The sequence below is a fragment of the Glycine max genome, chromosome 20 (genome assembly GCF_000004515.6).
Source record: "Glycine max cultivar Williams 82 chromosome 20, Glycine_max_v4.0, whole genome shotgun sequence".
In the NCBI taxonomy this organism is placed as follows: Eukaryota; Viridiplantae; Streptophyta; class Magnoliopsida; order Fabales; family Fabaceae; genus Glycine; species Glycine max.
In genome coordinates, this window is record NC_038256.2 from 46,517,228 (window position 1) to 46,536,084 (window position 18,857).

Sequence of the window (18,857 nt, forward strand, 5' to 3'; positions counted from 1 at the left end):
TTCATTAAACAATTGATTTGAAGGCATGAATAGCTTATGACTTATGAGCTTATTTTTTGAGAATTTAAATATTACTATTTTTTGAAAAAAAAATTACTTCATTTACTATATACATGAAGTTGTTTATAGGCCCAATGGAACAGGGCCGACCCCGAAGGTGATGGGCTGAATAAGTTAAAATATAGGGGTGTCAAAGTAAGTCATGCTGTCATTTTTAGAAAAAGAAAACAGATATTAAAAAAGATAGTTGCTCCTAATTATTTAGGTGCAACAATGGCAGTATTAAGCTGTCAGTGAGACCACTTTGAAAGCTTCACGAGTTTCTTTTATATATATAAACCATAAAACATAAAGCCAACTCTAAGTGTCATAGAGAAGAAGCTATCCTAGTTCCAAGCTGTTTATTACCTTGCATCTTCCGCAATCACCTTCTCTCTTCACTCTTATCTCTTTCTCTCTAAAAATGTGACTTTGTTGTACGTGTGAGACTGAGCCTAAAACAGTACGGATACTTGAGCAAAGGAACAAATATTGAAGTGTCCAATGCGTACCAACAATACCCTTTAGTTTACTCTCTCTAAAAAAACAAACAATTCTCTATCCTCTACACTCTAGTCTCTCGCTGTTTGTTCTCTACTTAACTCACATCTCTAAGCTGTGTGCGTGAACCAGCGGATAGCAAGGATGAGTAAACAAGACATGATGAAAAGTCAGGTGCACACTTGTTACTGCTAATTTCAGTCTTGTGTTCATAAGTTAATTAAATTAGTTAATAAAGACAAATCTGGTTTCTACTTTTGCTACTCTGTTTATGGGGGCACTGTTCCGAACTTATGCTAACCGATCTGTGTTGTGTTTTTATTTTTCATGTAGAATTGCCTTCTCAAGGTCAATATCCACTGCGATGGCTGTGAACAGAAAGTAAAGAAAATCCTGCAGAAAATTGATGGTACGTACATCTCTACCCACCACCCTCCCTTTTGCTTTTTTTTTTTCTTTTTAAAAATTCCCATTTGATGTTAATTTGCTTCATATATCTCAACTTTACCATGTCACTTAAATTATCCCCATGGTTTTCATTTATTTTGATGTTTATTTGCATTATATATTGCAAGAATCTAACTTGACTGGTACAAAGCTTCCAACTTTACCTTGTTGTATGATATTTTAGTATTGTTTCTGTTTTTGTAAGCAAAGATCAGGAGAATTAGATTTAAGATTTGACAGATTAGTAGTTTTTTTGTGGTTAAGCATAATGGGAGTAATTGTTGTGCAGGGGTGTATTCTGTGAACATAGATGCGGAGCGAGGGAAGGTGATGGTGTCAGGGCATGTAGATCCAGCTAAACTGATAAAAAAGCTGAAGAGGTCAGGGAAGCATGCCGAACTTTGGGGTGGCCAGAGAGGCATGATGTACAACCAAAACTACCCCACCTACCCTCAGTTCAAGAACTTGCACATAGATAACACCAAAGGGGGTAGCAAGGACAATAAGTCTCAGAATCACAAGGGTGGTGCTCAGAAAGGTGGTGGTCAACTAGCACACTTCCAAAGTGCTAATGGAGGGTCAAAAGTACCCCCCAAGAATCAGAAATCTGTCGACTTCAACTTATCTGAAGATGAACTTGATGAGAGTGATTTTGATGAATTTGATGATGACTATGATGAGTTTGAAGATGATTTTGATGAAGAGGATGAAGAGGAAGAGTATGGTCATGGTCATGGTCATGGTCATGGTCATGGCCATGGGCAGCAGGGGCATCCTATGCAACATAACAAGATGATGGCTATGATGGCCCAGATGGGGAACGGGCGTGGGCCACATGGGCCTGGTGGAATGATGAATGGGCCTTCCATGAACGGCCATAAAGGGAATGGGGGTGTCAAGAAGGGTGAGGTCATTGATCTGCCTATACAAATGAAGGGCAAAGGTGGAAACTTCAGCTTCAGCGAGGGTAAAAATGAAATAAAGGGCAATGGAGATGGTGGTCAAAAGAACAAAGGTGGAAAGCAAAAGGGTGGAGATAATAATCATAACAATGGTAACAAGAAAAAGAACTCCAAAGGCAAAAATGGTGGTGGCTTCCTAGTTCGGTTCCTAGGCTTAGGAAAAAAGAACAAGAAGGGAGGCGGAGGTGGAGGTTCAGCCGACACAACAACAAGCAAGAATAAAAACAACAACAAAGGAAAGAAAGATGGAGGTAAATTCGACAAAATTGACTTTGACTTCCAAGATTTTGATATCCCTCCTACCAAAGGTAAAAATGGCAAGGGTGGCAGTAATGGTAAAAACAATAATGACAAGGGTCATGGTAGCAATAATGGTAATGTGGGTCACCACATGGGTCAGATGGGCCCAATGGGTCAGAGAGGTCCAATGAATCAGATGGGCCCAATGGACCATATGAGGAATATGAACATCAATATGCCGGCGGTGCAAGGATTACCGGCAGCCACGGCCGCCGCGATGAACGGTGGTTACTACCAAGGCATGCAGATGCAAATGCAACAACCCAACCCTTACAACATGCAGCAGCAGCAACAACAGCAACTAATGGCCATGATGATGAAACAACAACAACAACAACAAATGCAAGCAAACATGAACGTGTACCCACCACACATGATGTATGGAAGGCCACACCCACACCAAGACCCATCTATGAACTACTTTCCACCCCCACCAATGCCTTCACACCCAATGGCGGATCCTATCACGCACGTTTTCAGTGATGAGAACACTGAGAGCTGCAGTATCATGTAAATTATTTATTAGTGGTGACTAGTTTGTTTTAATTAGGTTTTTCTACTATTTGTTTGTAGTCTTCTTTCTTTTATTTGGGGGGTTCATTAAATTTTGTCCTAGTGCTAGAAAAATGTGCAACATTTTAGGACTATTAGGGATATCATGTGCTGTTTGTTTTATTTTGGTCCGGTCCTGCTTGAAAACAACCCGATGAGTAGGACATGCTGCTGCCAGTGCAAGGCGATGACAGACTCTTTCACATGGCCTTTAATTTGCTCAAATTAAATGGAGCCATGCTCCCTGTAAAATTCAATGCTCTAGATTCTGTTGGCTTTACTATTGGCCAAATATGTTCTTTTCACACATGTTGGTCACAATATTCAATACTTAAGTTCAACTTCAATTGTGTGCTCTGTAAACTATTTTTTTTTTCTTCTAACTTCTAATTACTAGAATATAATACTCTAAATTACTAGGACTATGTTTTAGGCATCTCTATTCAAACAATTAGTTGTTGCCCAATATAGCTTTTTTGTTGCATTATGCTTCAGTCATTCACATTCCTCAATAAAATATAAGATGTTGCCAAATGCTTTGAGCAGGAAAAAAATCACACACTCCACTTAAAAGTTAGTTCCAACTTCCACACACGCTCCTTACTTACCTCTTTACCTGCTGTTTCTTCTTTTTTTTTCCTCCCCTCTTTTTTTGGGGGTTGGGAACAGAACTACAGAAGTGCCAACTACACCTCTTAAACTTTTATACCTCCATCGATCTATGGCAGAGCAAGGGATTTGTGGGACCACGGCCCACGAGGTGAAAACTTTTTTTGTTTATGCATTCTTTGAAATGTTTTATATTTTGTTTTTTAAATCAGCATTTGTGTTTTCAAACAAATGAAAATAAGAATAAATGTATTTTTAACAAACACTTTTAATTAACTTTTTGATTTTTTTTAAAACTGAAAATTGCATTTGGCTTTTTTTCTTTTTGATTAATAATTGTATTTTGGCTTTATCTGCGAGCTACTATATGCCAACGAATTAACAAATATTCTATAGTTGTCTTCGACGGCTTGTACTTGTACCATTAACTTTCAATCAAAGTTTAATTCAGGATATTGTGTACAGTATTAATGGTTTCTCAGATTGATAGCAAAGCATCTACTAGTGTGGGATATCAATGATACATAGTGCGTAAAGTATTAACTTTCTGGTTAAACCAAGAAAACAAAGTAAAAGAATGAAAGAGCTGAGGATCCATGAAAGGAGAGGAAAGAAAAATAATTATAATAAAAGGATGCAGATAGTGGTAGAGATTTTTTATATAAACCAGTAATCTGGTTAAAATAGTGTATGAGTAAATAAGAGATAATTTTTACCTCATAATTTAGTTTTTAGAATTAAGTTAAGCCTAAATTCAAAATTTTAAAACGATATTAATCTTAACAATTGTAATTAGACCTATTTAGCTATCTGTTTTTGGATGGAAAATGTTGTTAAGTGCGAATAGAAATTTGTACTAAACACACGAATTGACGTGGAGTACTCATTTCTCCTTTCATTTCAATTCTAAACGAAACTATTTGCTTTAGACCCTGCGTATCTGTACTCCTCCTCTCTTATTGCCCACTTCAAAAATCTCATCCTCAATTGTTAATAAGGAAACATTGAGGTGCCACCATCAAAATCGTTATGTTTAGTGATTGGTGAAGCCTTTTTGTTTAACACGTAAGTACCTGCAGCAACCCTCAAATTAATTATTGTTGATAACAAATCCCTGCGCAATAGCAACGTGTAAGCCTTTTGTTGAACTTAGAATTTTCCAGGAGCAATTGATATTCGGATTGTTTATTTCAGTTTTGGTGGGATGATTTCCGGGATCAGCAGGATTTGTTATAAACGATTAATCCGTTTCAGTTCTATTTACTTTTTAATTAACATTTTCATCAAAGGGAACTACTATTCCCAATACCAATCCTTGCTATTAGCAATATCAACCTTGGGAAATTTCTCTTTTGCCCACTCACCAAATCCTCACACCCCCTTGCCTTCTCCATAGATCCAAAACTATCTCCTCCATCCCAGTCCAGATATAGAACACAAGTGTTGGCACCCTCCCTCGCATCACCCCCAAACCGTGTCGCCACCCCTCCCCTGTGACCCCCACCCAACCCAAATCCAAAAACAAATATGAGTGTGTTGTGTGTCTGGTTCCAAATTTTTGTTCTAGGATAACAAGCTAGTTAGGTATCCTTTATTTTATTTCAACCTAATCGCTCTTTAGGGGTAGGGGAAAGGGAAGGGTGTGGGAATTTTCATGAAACAGAATTACATTTTTGTTTCATAAAAAAACAAAAAAAAATGGAATAACAAAAATACGATTCCATTTTGAAAAGTTTCAAGCATGCAACAAAAATGTGTTTCTATTACATATATGGGGTAAAAAAATCAAAAACATAACGGAAACACAATTTTGTTGTGCAAGTGTTTTCATCGTGTTTTGATTTTTTTCACCCCCATTTATGTAATGGAAACACATTTCTGTGATGTTTCCATCCAAGGGGCAATTTGGGAATATAGCTAAAAGACACCCACGTGGGTAGTGCTAACAGCAAAAGTGTAATGCTAATAGCAATTCCCTTCATCCAATACCTGGCCGAAACCACCCGACCTAGTGGGCTTTCTGATCCGATACAGGGAAAATATCAACCGGTTAGCCCATATATTAACAGCTGATGCTGAACATATTCTTCTATTCTGCTTTACAACTTTACAAGCCTAGCAATGTATTAACTATTAAAGTAATGCTGGAAATAATACACGTATATTAGATAAAAAAGTTTAACATAATATTTAAATAGCTTCAACATAGATTTTAAAATAAACGCTAATATTATTAATTATTTTGCTATATTTTAAACTTTTATACAAAAAATTACACATCTGAGGACTGTGTTCATGCAAAATTGTATACAAAAGAAGTCTATGTGTTATATTTAAAAAGCAAATTACCTTTTAAAAAATAATAAAATTAGGTTCCTACAATCATGCCTTTGTAATTAAGGACTTATCAAACATTGAATACATTTGGTTAAATATTTTTATTTACTTGAAAATAGGCATTAAGTATTTTTAATTTTATATATAACATACTATTTGGCTAAAAAAATGTTTTTAATTTTCTTAGTTAGTATTTTTATGTCCCTGATAGTATTAGCCAAGAAATTAAAGACACTACTTATAAGAATAATTTTAAGTCAAAACACTCTTTATTTTTTGTCAACCTAACATTGATATATAAATTTTATCCAACTGATGGTTCTTTTTTGTCAATATGACACACATATATTAAAAAAAAACTAAAAAAAACATGTCTATATATATATATATATATATATATATAAATTACTTTTTAGAATTTAAAATAAAATTTCCGAAATTATTATAATTTTCGTTTAGCATGACATTAGTATAAAATATTATGTTTAAAATAGGAACTTTGTTTGGAATCAACAATTGTTTTTATGATTTTCTTTTGATCCTTAGGAATCAAACAGGGATTAGAAGTCATGCGGTTGTATTAATTGAGTTAGACGGTTGAATTTTATAATTTAATGTGAATAAATAAGTTTTGTACAATTAATTTTTAATTTGTTAAAATTTAGCGAAGAAGAGTGGACGTGTGGGAGGGAGAGAGTACTAGAGTTGCTTCTGCTTCTGGATAGTAGCAGCCAGAGAGAGCTAATGCTTTGTTAACCTTCGCCATAACCCTTCTGGCCGCCATGGCTTCTCTCTCCGACAACCTCAATTCCCCCACTCCCTTTCTGCATGTTCAGATCTGTAATCCTCTCATTCCTTAACCTAACATCATTTCATCTTGTCTCTGTATTGGTTTCATAAACACCCCAACGGCGACGACGAGGTCTTTCTAATTATTTCTTTTTCTTTTTTTCTTTTTTCAAATTCTAATATTATTTGTTTTTTTTTTCTTTCTTTTCTGCTGCTTTTAATGCAATCTCTTTGGGATTCATGATTGGGCTCTGTCTGAGATAGAATAGAATGTGGGATAATTTTATTTTTTTAAGAAAATGCAGTATGACCATGGAATGGCATTATCGCAAAATCACATGGAAATGCTTGGTTTGATTGATAATCTCTTCTTTTCTTATAGGGGAAAAAAACTTTTATGATTTTTTTGTTGCAACAACACATGGTTAAAAGGGAAACTATTGGAAATGTATGTCATACACTGAAGATTCTGTTTGCGTATTTGGCATTTCTGTTTATGTGACTGTCAACTTTACTTGTAAACAGTCATTTGACAGATTCTGCTTGGGTTGTTTAGGGCATTTAAGGGATTATAATTTGAATGTGATGGCAGCTAAAGAATGGGTATATAGCATCTTCAAAGTTTGACATATTTGTAAATGGGTATTTTTTCACAAGATTTGCATTCATTGTCTTTCAGTAGTGGAATTGCTCATGAAAACAATGACACAAATAGAGTTTCAGTGTTGTTAATGTGTCATAGACCACCTGACTTTAATGCTTTAATTCATTAACTTTTTTAACCAAAATATCCATTCAAATTTAAAACTGGTAAAGAGCTTGCATTAAAGTCTCCAAAATCCCTTTTAGGTATTTTATTTGGATACCTGATGAATATCCATATTTTGCATACAATGTACAAGTGATTCTCTTGAATACTTGAACGGAAACTATTCAAGAACACTGCCAAGATAATTTTAAGCATTGGATGGTTCTGGCCATTGAAAATTAATTTTTCAGTGGCCAGGCATGACAAAATAATTAATCATTGATGTGCTATTTTCCATTGAAAAGATCTAGTGCTTACCATGTAACCTATACACATGTCTCATGCGTATATGTTTATCTGCATGTGCTACGAATTTCATACTGCGTATGATCTTTTATCATATTGTGCCATAGACCACCTGTTTTTTATGTCTTTCTGATATTCAAAACCATCTAAATTCCTATTTCAATCTATTAGGAAAAGCTTTTCTATTATTTCAGGTCAGCATGACAATGAATATATCAGCAAATTTGCAGTCTCTTTTCACATGGAACACAAAACAGGTTCTTGACTTGAATTTCCATGATTCATTGTGATCAATACTAGTTTTTTGTTTATATCCCTCTTTGCGTCCTGAAAGTGTGGATGCTGTAGGAACTAAATTGGGAAGATTGGATGCAGGATGAATGAGATTTAAAATATTTTACTAGAGTTATGAAGCATGTCTTAATGTACTGTTAATTTTGTGTTCTCTTCCTTTGATCTTCCCCATCTTAATAACTTCCTTCATTCTTTATGTTCATGGTACCTTGCCTACAGTTATATCTTGCTTCATATCCTAAAATTTATAACCTTGCTATTATTTTCATTTTTTCATTTTTTATGCTTTATACAGTAGTATACATTTCAATAAAACCACTGGAACTGCTTGATGTGATACTTGCATGTGACTTACAGGAATCCTGTTTTCAGATCACTTATTCTAAAAAATTATGAAGTTCAGGGCCGCCTTGGGACTTAGTTTAATATCTTTTTATATGCTTGCAGGTTTTTGTATTTTTAGCTGCTGAGTATGAAACCCCTAAGAAACCCTTGAATCAGGTTTGATTTGATCTGTTTGTTTGCATCTTAGCTTTGATATTTAAATAATTTGAGGTCCATTTCAAAAGGGGGAGAACAAAAGGAAGCCATGGTCCTTTGCGCTTCATTATTGCATGTTGTGTTGCATCTTTCTCCTACATTTCAAGCTTTGCTATATGGTATCTCGTAGCTGTTGCTTATGCTTTTAGGATGCCAATTTATAGATATCGCTGTGGGATGGTATAATTCCTTCAAAAGATCATGCTAAGTTTTGGATTCATACATCCAATAAGTACCGCTTCATTGATCAGGTACAAAACTCTTCAAGGATGCAATTGCTAGCATAAATGCTTCAGATTTCTTTATGCCTTAGTTTTCCCTTCTTTTTTTTTTTCCGTGTCTATGGAAGCAATTTGCGCGGTAAAGAATTTAATTTGACAATGCACTGGCATGTTATGCCCAAGACTGGCAAAATGTTCGCTGACAAAATAGTCATGCCAGGGTATCGATTGCCCGAGGAATACAGACGAAGCTTGCATTTGTTAATGTATTGATATTGATGTAACTTTAACCTTTTCTATGATTAGTTGGAGTATTATGTTGGGAAAAGGTTAGCCAAAAAATTGCAATTTGGGAAAAGTTTGGCAAAAGTTAAAATGAAAATAGTTGGAGTATTATGAAAAATTTCAGCGTGTTATTGTGTTCTCTTGCGTTGGACCGAACATTTTCTTTATTTTTTTTAAGGAATGTTAGTGATATTATCTTTCTATGATTAGTTGGAATTAATTGGAAACCACCAATCACAGGGAGATTATGCTTCTCATTTAATTATTTTCTTTCCAATTTTAGAAGTGAAACTCACATAAAATTAAAATTTTTCAATAAATTTTAACAATTCATATATAGAGTCATACAGTGTTAGAAAGAAAGTGTCCAGAGGAATGTCACTAACAGTCATTTTAATTCTTTTACCGTTATACACCTAAGTGATCCTTTAATAGTTGAAATTCTTTGGCTATTGCATATTTTTTTGGTGACAGGCTATTGAATATATTTTTTTATATATAGTCTATTGAATATTTTGATTCTATGAAAATATTTTTTATTTATGGCGTATTTTCTTGGCCGTAAACAAAGGCACCCCCTTCTTCGTAATCATTCGTAGAAAATTCAAAAATCATATTTGCCCATATAATTTTTTCACAAAACCAGTGCAAATCATTTACCTGTTCTAAAACGTTTAGATGATGAGAAATTTTTGAATGATGATATTGGTGCAAAATATTTATCGATTTTATCTATGACTAATTTTTATAGGGAATTAGGTTAATTACTTTTAGTAAGATTTTATTTTTAAGCCATGTTATTTTTATCATAAGGCTTGAACACAATATTTGTTTCATTTAGACAAATAACTTGTTGATATATTATCTTTTTACTTTTATATTTGTCGTTTAAAGCTGATATATAATAATTAAAATGGTCAAGAAATAATTAAAATTTAAGCAAATAATTACACTTGACTGAATATTTATTACTGGATACTTGAAAAAAAATATTATTTTTAACTACTTATGAAGTAAAATTAACTACAATTAAGTATGTAATCAATCACAAATTTAGGAGAACACTGAGTAGACAAACTCGACGAGAATCATTACTCATAGAAGTGAAAAGGAAAATTATGCATGATATTATTGACATTTTGGGAGAGAACAAGAAAAAAAAAAAGAGAAAGAAGTTTAAGATACATGATATAGTGTGACAGGAGGTAAAAGATATAGAAAAATTATATATGTTAACAAAATGTTTATAATGTTAAAGTGTACATATATAATTACATTAAAAATATAACTTTTTTTAAACCAAAAATATAAATTTTTTATAGGCTTAAATTTTTTAAAGTGTCCAAATTATTTTAAATGATTCAATTTGACCTCAAATTTTTAAAAAGTTCAATTTAATTTTCAAGTTTTTATAAACGAATCAATTTGATTTTTAATTTTTTTTAAAAAATTCAATTTGATCTTCAAATTTTTAAAAATGAATTAATTTAGTTCTTAAATTCTTAAAAATTTGAGAATCAAACTAATCCATTTTTAAGAATTTGAGAATCAAATTGAAATTTTTAAAAATTTAGAGATCAAGTTAATTTATTTTTAAGAATTTAAGATTAAATTGATAATTAAGTCTGAGAAAATTTTATATAACACAAAATGAGAAATATATTTGATTTAAGAAGAATGCTACTGACATTTTCTCTAATATTCTTTTTCTAACAAATTCTTTATAATTAGTTAAAATTTATTAAAAATTATTAACTTTTGTGGGTTTTACTTCTAAATTAAGAGAAATTGGAAAACAAATTGTTAACTAAGAAATGACACATAACAAAATTGATTGTTTTTAATATTTCTAGTCAATCATAGAAATAGAAAGAGTGTTAGGAAGAGAGAATATTAACGTGAGTGACACTAACATTTCTTTTATTAATTTAACTTAGTAATGAACCAAATCCGATTTCTTATATAGTATAAACGAAAAAAAATAACTGTTGGGGCAAATGAATAAAGAGTTAGTTATTGCAATAAAAGTCCAAACAGATCGCACTCATCTTTTTTGGTACTTGCCCGTTCGTTCCAAGAAAACATCATCAATCGTTACGAAAGCTCTGTTTTTTCATATATTCTTATGAAACCCTAATTTTTTTGTCCCCTATAAAAAGATTTGGATCTGTCACCGTACGGAAAAATTCCAAAATGTGTTTCTGGTGTACTAAAACTCGTGCATAATAAATAGATCTGTGAAACACTAATAGAGAATTTCTGATCATTTTGTCTTTCTCCTTTCCCTTTTATTTTCATTTTTCAATCCTTTACAGATTCTTAATATTTGCATAACAAAGCATCACCTCTTAGAGAAGGTAGCAACTCTAGCTATAGGAATAGGCATTTCTACGTAATTTTTTTTAATGCATCTAGGTGTAGTGAAACTGTGTCGTTATCTATCTTGTTACGATCAAAATCCAAACCCGGGAATTGGGATGAGTACTTGTGGCCATGAAATATATATAGCATTGTCCTGTGATGGATGTTATGCGCCCCGTAAACTTGTGAACAGATATACTTCTAAATATGTAGTTGAATTGTGTTAAGATCAAGATCTACTGATGAATTTGATATATAGTTGTTTACTTGTTGTGTTTAATGCATAAAGAGAAAAGGGTGTGCCTTCTTTTCTTACCTCCAGCTCTAGTATCCCCCTCCCTCCCTAAAGAATCTGGTTTTGTGTGTATTGTCATTTCACCTTTGATAGCATGTACATTGTTGCGCATGTTTGAAAAATCGCGCGTTCTGGACGTTCAATATACTCTTGGAGAATGATACTCTTTCAATCTCTTATTTTGAACGTAGTTTTAGAAGGTTGGAATGGTTATCCAAACATGCATTTTGTTTGCATGTGTATGTTATTGTTTTGGTGACATGTGAAGTGTAGGCATTGATTTGTTTGATTTTTTGACATGAAGCAGGGATGGATAATCAAGGGCATGGACATGGGCAGAATCCATCTATGGGGATTGTTGGAAATGGACCTCAACTTCCTTATGGTTCTAATCCATACCAGGCAAGCCATATAACAGGTTCACCTGGAATGGTTGTTGCATCACCTGGAACCATTCAATCCACTGGTCAACCAGCCGCAACTCAGCTAGGACAACATCAACTTGCTTATCAGCAACAACAGCAGCAGCTGCAGCAGCGGCTCCAAGCCTTTTGGGCAAACCAATATCAAGAAATTAAGAAGGTGACCGATTTCAAGAACCACAGCCTCCCCTTGGCGAGGATCAAGAAGATTATGAAGGCTGATGAGGATGTCAGAATGATATCAGCCGAGGCGCCGGTCATATTTGCGAGGGCATGTGAAATGTTCATACTGGAGTTAACCTTGCGGTCTTGGAATCACACTGAAGAGAACAAAAGGAGAACACTTCAAAAGAATGATATTGCAGCAGCCATCACAAGAACTGATATCTTTGATTTCTTGGTTGACATTGTGCCTAGGGAGGACTTGAAAGATGAAGTGCTTGCATCAATGCCAAGAGGAACTGTGCCTGTTACTGGGCCTGCTGAGGCACTTCCATATTGCTATATTCCACCTCAACATGCACAGCAAGTTGGAGCTGCTGGTGTCATGATGGGTAATAAGCCTGTGATGGACCCGTATGCTCAACAGTCTCATCCCTACAACATGGCACCACAAATGTGGCCACAACTACTACCACCACCACCACCAGAGCAACAACAGTCATCTCCAGATCAGTAGCTACTTACTATTTGAAGGATCTTTGGCACTATTTTAGTACATCATAGTAAAATTTAATTCTGCAGTTTTTGAAATTTTATTTCCATCATTTTCTTTATGGAATTTCGTATTTTCTGTTATAGAGATTCTTAATGTATCGCAAGTATACAAATTAATTACCAATAATGGTTTATGATTTATTAACTATTAGCTCTAGATGTTACAGTTGCGGCCGGTGCTGGTCTCATATTGCATTATAATTTTGCTTCAGTTATTCCAACCTCACTTTGCATTATTAGAGAGGGTAAATAATATTGGCACCGATCTATAAAAAAGTTAACAGTAAAAATTTACAATTTTACACTGAAAATACATAGGAATTAAACTCTATTAGAAATATGATATTTTTGTACGTTGGGCGGAAGCATCAGCATTTAGCTTTGTTATTAACAACTGTACTGTCTTGTGTTGAACACTTGAACACGAATAAGTGGAGTTATGATTGAACATTTTCTTTCTCCCTCGTGTCCTTTTGTGATAATGCAATGAAATGGACTTAATTAGTGTAGTGTTTTCCCCTTGGTCCTTTTTTTTATTATTATTGTGATTCTTACCCGTTAGTCGAGAATACTCGAGAATTATGCTTAAGCTTAGGCAGTCCTTTCATCATTTTCTGTCTTTTCTTTTATATATGAGCCGTGGTGACTTTTCCTCTACTGTCATTATAACTGCAGTTCTATGACTCCCCTTTTCTGTGTGAACTCGTATAAAAACTTACACTAGAAAGCACCCTAAAAAGCACGAACATGACATGAGACATAGTAAATGTTACAAGTTTTAATAGTTATGACATGATACAATTATAATATAAGGTATAAAACTAGGAAGAAAAAAAAACTTGATTGAAAGAGACAATTCATTTTAGTGTTTTTTCATACCCTGAAAGAGATTAATTTGATTGATGGTTAGAGAAGACCTTAACATGCATGCGCGACACACACACACACAAGGGCATAAAATTAACATAAAAGTAACAAAAAATAAAGGTTTAATTACTCATGTTCTCTATAGTTTCACAATTTGTATCTTTTTAGTTCTTATAATTTACATTTTAATTCTTTTTTAGTTCCTATAGTTTATATTTTAATTCTCTTTTAATTTCTCTAGTTTACATTTTAATTCTCTTCTATAAATTGAAAGTAATTTTTTTAGTTCTTATAATTTGTATTTTAATTTTCTTTTAATCCCTATAGAAAGTGATTTTTTTAGTTCATATACTTTATATTTTAATTTCCTTTTAGTCCTCACTATCAAAATATCAGTAATATTATCAATTACAATTAACTACAAAAAATATTAATAAGTAATTTGCAATTAATTTATCGCAAGATAATTTATAATAAAAAATAATTATAATTTATAACTAATTTGTAACTAATTATTTTTATATTTTTTTATAATAAGGACTAAAAGATAATTAAAATACAAATTATAGGGACTAAAAAATAATTAAAATACAAACTATAAAGACTATAAAGATCATTTTTAAAATATAAGGACTAGAGAATTAAAATATAAACTATAGAGACTAAAAAAATTACTTTCAAACTATAGAAACTAAAAAAGTATGAATCGTAAAACTAATGAGTAATTTAACTAAAAATAAATTTCAACTCAGATATTTGATGTCTAAAAAATGAATGAGTCAAAATTTTAAAACTCGTCTAACTATTCTGATTGTATTGATATTATAAAGTTTAAAAATAAAAGTAAAAAAACATGACTTCTATTTTAACCTGTCCATTAAAAACATCATGGTATTAGATATGGAGAACAACTTACAAGTTCTCTTCCATCTTCAACCGCAAATCAATCTTATGTATATGAACAGATTTAAAACATCCATCTAGGGATCATATGGAAAAAAAAACACTATGTATAGGTTCAAATAAAAAATGAATGTCACACATAACGACAAAAATGAAAATTTAACCATATAAGTCTATCATTTCAGCTTCCATTATACATGTATAACAAGTACATCAAGTTGGCATCATGTTTGCAACCAATTTGAAAACTTTTTATGTAAGGATCAGAATGGAAATGAGCGTTAGGAATAAAGACTAAAAAGTTCACTTAAAAAAATCTGAAGATATTATAACTTATAAGTAGCTCATGGTATGTTATACTGATTAAAATTTTAAATAAATACGTATCCACTCCTTTTTCTATGGTAAATAGGGACAGGGGACCCAAAGAAAGCAAGACAGAACTACAAAAGGAGTATTGGATGGTCATTGATGACCCAAAGAGAGCAACACACTCGAGTTTTACCATTACCCAATTCATCTTAGGAGTCACACACACCTACCCAAAATGCTTTACAAGGATCGTTGGATGGTCGTTAATGACCCATCTCAATGGAGACTTCTAAATTGAACAAAAGAGAAGTAGAAAGACTCCTACATGAATAGGTAAATAGACAACGATAATTGCGGATGAAAGGATTGTGCATGTATGTGGGGCATACAAGCCACCTGCAACAATGTATAACACATTTAAAGTTGGATGAAAATGATGACAAAAATAAATGGAGAAAAGTTGTGTTAAAGTAGCAGGGTCAGTCAGCCCAAGGTTAAAATCATCCTACTGATTTTTCAAAAGAATTGAATATATTCATCTGCGAAGCACTCCCACATATGTCCATAAAATGGATTAATTAATACTGGCATGATCACTTTAACACGAAGAGAATGTCAGAGTCATCTGAGCATGTGCATCACTAAATTTCAAAATAAATAAGAAAAAGGTAGACACTATACAGGATATTATCACTCAAAACAAAACCACATCCATTTGACATTTTGCATCAATTTATAGTAACCTTCGTCGGTGCCTGGTGTGGTGGAATAAATGGAAGGACTCTAATTGGACAGAACTTTGCCATCATGTACATTTCCCTTTCATGACAATTCCTTCAAGAATCCCATCAGTGCCAAAATTACCTGAAAATTGATGTGGATCAACAGGGCCAGGCAGCTGGAATGAGATGGAGAATCGGCCCGGTGGACAAAGGTTCTGAGTTTGCATTTCAAATACCTGAGAGTACCGGGATACAGTATTCTCTCCGGTTGTAGTTACTCCAGATATCAACACTTTACCATCAGTGCCAACCTCACAGCTGAATTCCCCTGCAGTCATAAATTCAAGCAGTACTTTAGTAATCACTCAGTAGTGAGATCTCTGAGGCACCATGTGCAGAAACAATTAAAAGAGTTGTTACTCCCAGTCCTCCCCCCCCAAACAACAGTAGGATTAGCAACAAAAAATATATTTTTAGGGCCAAGTTGGCATACATAAGCATTGGTTACCACATTTAAAAGTGTCATTGACCATAGCCAAAAACATACAATTACAAAAAATGAATATAATAAGCTTCCAAAAGTGTAGATTCCTTCTAAAGAAAAAAACAAGTGGACCCCTTTATATATATAGATTCCTTTTCAGCCGGCATGGAACTTTGAATAACTTTATTTCATCAATCATAATCTTTTAGCAGAAAAATTTACAACATAAACACCAATGAGACATTCCTAAAACGCAGGCAGCAGGTACATATGGCATAAAACCTCAGAATCTGAGTTAAATGAATGGCAATTATATTATAGATGAATCCTTTGCAATTGACACTGATTCACTGAACAAGAAACTTACTTTCATCCCTCTTCACTCCTGGAAGAGACAAGCGAAACAGGTACGCATCTTCACACTCTCCAATGTCCACAAGCCCCATGGTTGGCCCAATCCCCCCCATAGCCACAGTTCCGGTCAATGCAAAACCATTCTTGGTAGCAGCCACAATATCAGACCATTCCTTCTTAGAAGGCCGCGAAGGAAGGAACAACATAGCCGGCCCAACCTTATCAGGATCACTCTCATCATCTTCAGTATCCATGAAATCATACATCACATTAGTACCGCCACCACGACACGTGGTGCCGTCACTCGTGGATGCAACAACATTCACACGATCCTGAAGCTCAGAAGAACCAGCACCACCACAGGACTCAACATTACCATCAGGCTCAACCTTCCCCTCTGAAATGGTACTGTTACTCGGAACACGATTGTTGTTATCAAAACAAGTACCCAATTGCAACCTGGCAACATCTCTGTCCACATGCAACTCCTGCACACCACTCAGCCTCTTGAACCTCTCAACATCCTCAGACCTAATATAGAAGCTATCAGGGTTATTAATAAACACAACATTATCAATAACTTTGTGCTTGTTTTTTAAGCGGTACTGAGGATGAAACCCAGGAGGGAACAACTCAGGAAATTGAGGGTAATTGTTGTTTCCATTTCCATCTCCACCCTGTGCTTGGCCATGGAAGAAACGGCGCAAAGAGGTTAAGTTGAGGATGAGTGATTTATCAGTGTTCCTGAGAATGTAATAGTAGACACGCTCCAATTCCACCACTTCGATGCAAGAATGAGTTAGTTGCTCCAATGTGTAAGGAGGAAGCCCCTCCGCAACTCTTTGCAAGATTGATTTTTTGGTGGCTTCGCCTTTGATGTCGGGGCCCAAGTAGGTTCCCATGATGAAGTACAGTAAAAAACATCGATCGTCGTTTTCTAGGTCAGCCTCAGAAACCATCGAACAAAATACAACAACACTCGGTTTTTCTCTCTCTCTCTCTCTCTCTCTCTCTTTTGTTTTTTTACAATGGCAGCAACCAACGAAGCTCGAACCTAGGAGCTCACGATTTTTAAGTGATTTGGTTGATGTCACCAAAAATGGAGCTGCAATTTGTAATGCAACAAAATTTGAGTCGTGCACGATTATTTAGAGTATTTATACATTGACCCTGACCGGGGTCATTGCGTAAATAACGTAAAAATGGACCTGCAATTTGTTTTGAAGAGTGAAATTGTAATGCAACAAAAATTTTGAAGATTAAAATAGAAAGGGAAGGAGAGTTAAGAGACACTCAGATTCACCTGAAGACGCAATCCAATGGCGCTGGTAGTGACACTCAGATTCACAGAGTGACATGGATAGGCATAGCATAGAGAAGGAACGAAGGAGTTAAGAGACACAGAGCGTGCAACGTTGCTGCTATTGCAATTGGGGCTGCCTCAACTCAATTTGGGCTTGGGCACGGTGCAACTTGCATGCACCCCACTCTTGGAGGGTTACTCACCCTTTTCATTAATTAATACAAACTACTAATTTTTTTGTTTTTTGTTTTTAACAAAATAATAATTTTTACAAATTTCTCTCAAATTATATTTATACTGCTGAGTAATAGTTATCCATATAATTACTTTCACTTCAACCGATATAGGATAGGTTCTTATATTTGATTGAGTTTAGAGAGGATATTTTGTGAGATAAGTAACTTTTTCATATCAATAATATTAATCATTAGTATTCTTATTTTGTTAGTTGAGGACTCAAACTTGTAATATTTTTTTTTTTATCATTAGACCAACGTTATATCTTATGTGAGATAAGTAACTTATATGATAGTTTTACAAAGATTATACAGGAATATATTTTTTCAATTTGAATAAAAAAAGAATTATAATAAGTTATATCAACAATTTGTATGATAATTTTACATACTATTATATAAAAAAAATATTACATTGGGAGATCCTTGTATTATAAACTTTGCATTTCATTTGTGTTATCTAGCAGATGGATGGCAAATAAATTTGGAGTAAATAGATACAAAAATATCTTCGATAAATAAAAATTACGTAGTAAATACTACTAAATGAAGTAGGTTTAAATCTAAGTATAAACATTCACCTATAAGTTTTCATGGATAGCAGTTATAACTTCCAAATATATTAGTACAATTTACAACTCATCCCTTCCTCGACATGTTACTTTAGTATATTAAATTTGAAGTTAATGTAAATTGATATAAGCAATTAATGATATGAAGTTAACTCTCATCTTTTTTTTTTATGAATATGAATTTAATTTTCTTTTTCATCTTTGTTTAGTGGGTATCTTTTTTTAGAAAAATTTAATACGCTTAAAGGCAAGTTAGGTCTTTAATAATAATCTTAGGGTAAATAATCACTTTTATTTTTAAATGTGTAATTCGTTGATAAATGCATCCTTGAAGGATGAAAATACAAAAATCTAATCCTCGAAAGTGTAAAAAGTGCGA

The 18,857-nt window shown here is 33.6% G+C and overlaps 4 protein-coding genes across 9 annotated transcripts; 3 read left to right on the plus strand and 1 right to left on the minus strand.

Annotated features, from left to right (window-relative positions):
* Positions 1 to 212: 212 nt before the first annotated feature.
* Positions 213 to 3,148, plus strand: LOC100779743 (heavy metal-associated isoprenylated plant protein 34). 2 transcript variants are annotated; one of them, XM_003556453.5, is made up of 3 exons: positions 213 to 714; positions 874 to 949; positions 1,277 to 3,148. In XM_003556453.5, exons 1-3 carry the CDS (start codon positions 685 to 687, stop codon positions 2,761 to 2,763), a joined length of 1,593 nt encoding a protein of 530 aa, XP_003556501.1. In that variant the 5' UTR covers positions 213 to 684; the 3' UTR covers positions 2,764 to 3,148. The 2 variants fall into 2 exon arrangements, with proteins under 2 accessions (XP_003556501.1, XP_006606505.1); XM_006606442.4 differs by having other exon boundaries at positions 578 to 709.
* Positions 3,149 to 6,393: 3,245 nt separating this feature from the next.
* On the plus strand, positions 6,394 to 9,048 carry LOC100784753 (signal peptidase complex subunit 3A). Of its 3 annotated transcripts, none has more exons than XM_006606443.4 (5): positions 6,394 to 6,587; positions 7,785 to 7,847; positions 8,332 to 8,385; positions 8,589 to 8,675; positions 8,774 to 9,048. In XM_006606443.4, exons 1-5 carry the CDS (start codon positions 6,576 to 6,578, stop codon positions 8,786 to 8,788), a joined length of 231 nt encoding a protein of 76 aa, XP_006606506.1. In that variant the 5' UTR covers positions 6,394 to 6,575; the 3' UTR covers positions 8,789 to 9,048. The 3 variants fall into 3 exon arrangements, with proteins under 3 accessions (XP_006606506.1, XP_014627773.1, XP_014627774.1); XM_014772287.3 differs by having other exon boundaries at positions 6,395 to 6,587; positions 8,769 to 9,048; XM_014772288.3 differs by having other exon boundaries at positions 6,396 to 6,669; positions 8,769 to 9,048.
* A 2,847-nt stretch (positions 9,049 to 11,895) lies between these two features.
* Positions 11,896 to 12,687, plus strand: NF-YC15 (nuclear factor Y transcription factor). The gene has a single exon (XM_014772617.3). It carries the CDS (start codon positions 11,896 to 11,898, stop codon positions 12,685 to 12,687), a length of 792 nt encoding a protein of 263 aa, XP_014628103.1.
* A 2,517-nt stretch (positions 12,688 to 15,204) lies between these two features.
* LOC100785823 (increased DNA methylation 2) lies at positions 15,205 to 18,128 on the minus strand. Of its 3 annotated transcripts, XM_006606445.4 has the most exons (4): positions 17,671 to 18,128; positions 16,381 to 17,472; positions 15,766 to 15,857; positions 15,205 to 15,671 (listed from the first exon to the last, which is right to left on the minus strand). In XM_006606445.4, the coding sequence occupies exons 1-4, from the start codon at positions 17,738 to 17,740 to the stop codon at positions 15,630 to 15,632; spliced, it is 1,296 nt and encodes a 431-aa protein (XP_006606508.1). In that variant the 5' UTR covers positions 17,741 to 18,128; the 3' UTR covers positions 15,205 to 15,629. The 3 variants fall into 3 exon arrangements, with proteins under 3 accessions (XP_006606508.1, XP_003555597.2, XP_006606509.1); XM_003555549.5 differs by having other exon boundaries at positions 15,209 to 15,857; positions 17,671 to 18,125; XM_006606446.4 differs by having other exon boundaries at positions 15,212 to 15,857; positions 16,381 to 17,575; positions 17,671 to 18,121.
* Positions 18,129 to 18,857: the final 729 nt, after the last annotated feature.

Excerpts from the sequence above, each read along its gene's own strand:
- LOC100779743 (XM_003556453.5), top strand. The coding sequence starts at position 685 with ATGAGTAAACAAGACATGATGAAAAGTCAG. Across the intron at positions 715-873 it reads AAGACATGATGAAAAGTCAG|AATTGCCTTCTCAAGGTCAA; the intron begins GTGCACACTTGT and ends TTTTTCATGTAG. Across the intron at positions 950-1,276 it reads AATCCTGCAGAAAATTGATG|GGGTGTATTCTGTGAACATA; the intron begins GTACGTACATCT and ends ATTGTTGTGCAG.
- LOC100784753 (XM_014772287.3), top strand. Across the intron at positions 7,848-8,331 it reads TCACATGGAACACAAAACAG|GTTTTTGTATTTTTAGCTGC; the intron begins GTTCTTGACTTG and ends ATATGCTTGCAG. Across the intron at positions 8,676-8,768 it reads AGTACCGCTTCATTGATCAG|GGAAGCAATTTGCGCGGTAA; the intron begins GTACAAAACTCT and ends TTCCGTGTCTAT.
- NF-YC15 (XM_014772617.3), top strand. The coding sequence starts at position 11,896 with ATGGATAATCAAGGGCATGGACATGGGCAGAATCCATCTATGGGGATT.
- LOC100785823 (XM_003555549.5), bottom strand. The coding sequence starts at position 17,740 with ATGCTATGCCTATCCATGTCACTCTGTGAATCTGAGTGTCACTACCAG. Across the intron at positions 17,473-17,670 it reads CCATTGGATTGCGTCTTCAG|CTCCATTTTTGGTGACATCA; the intron begins GTGAATCTGAGT and ends TACAAATTGCAG. Across the intron at positions 15,858-16,380 it reads AGGAGTGAAGAGGGATGAAA|GGGAATTCAGCTGTGAGGTT; the intron begins GTAAGTTTCTTG and ends TTATGACTGCAG.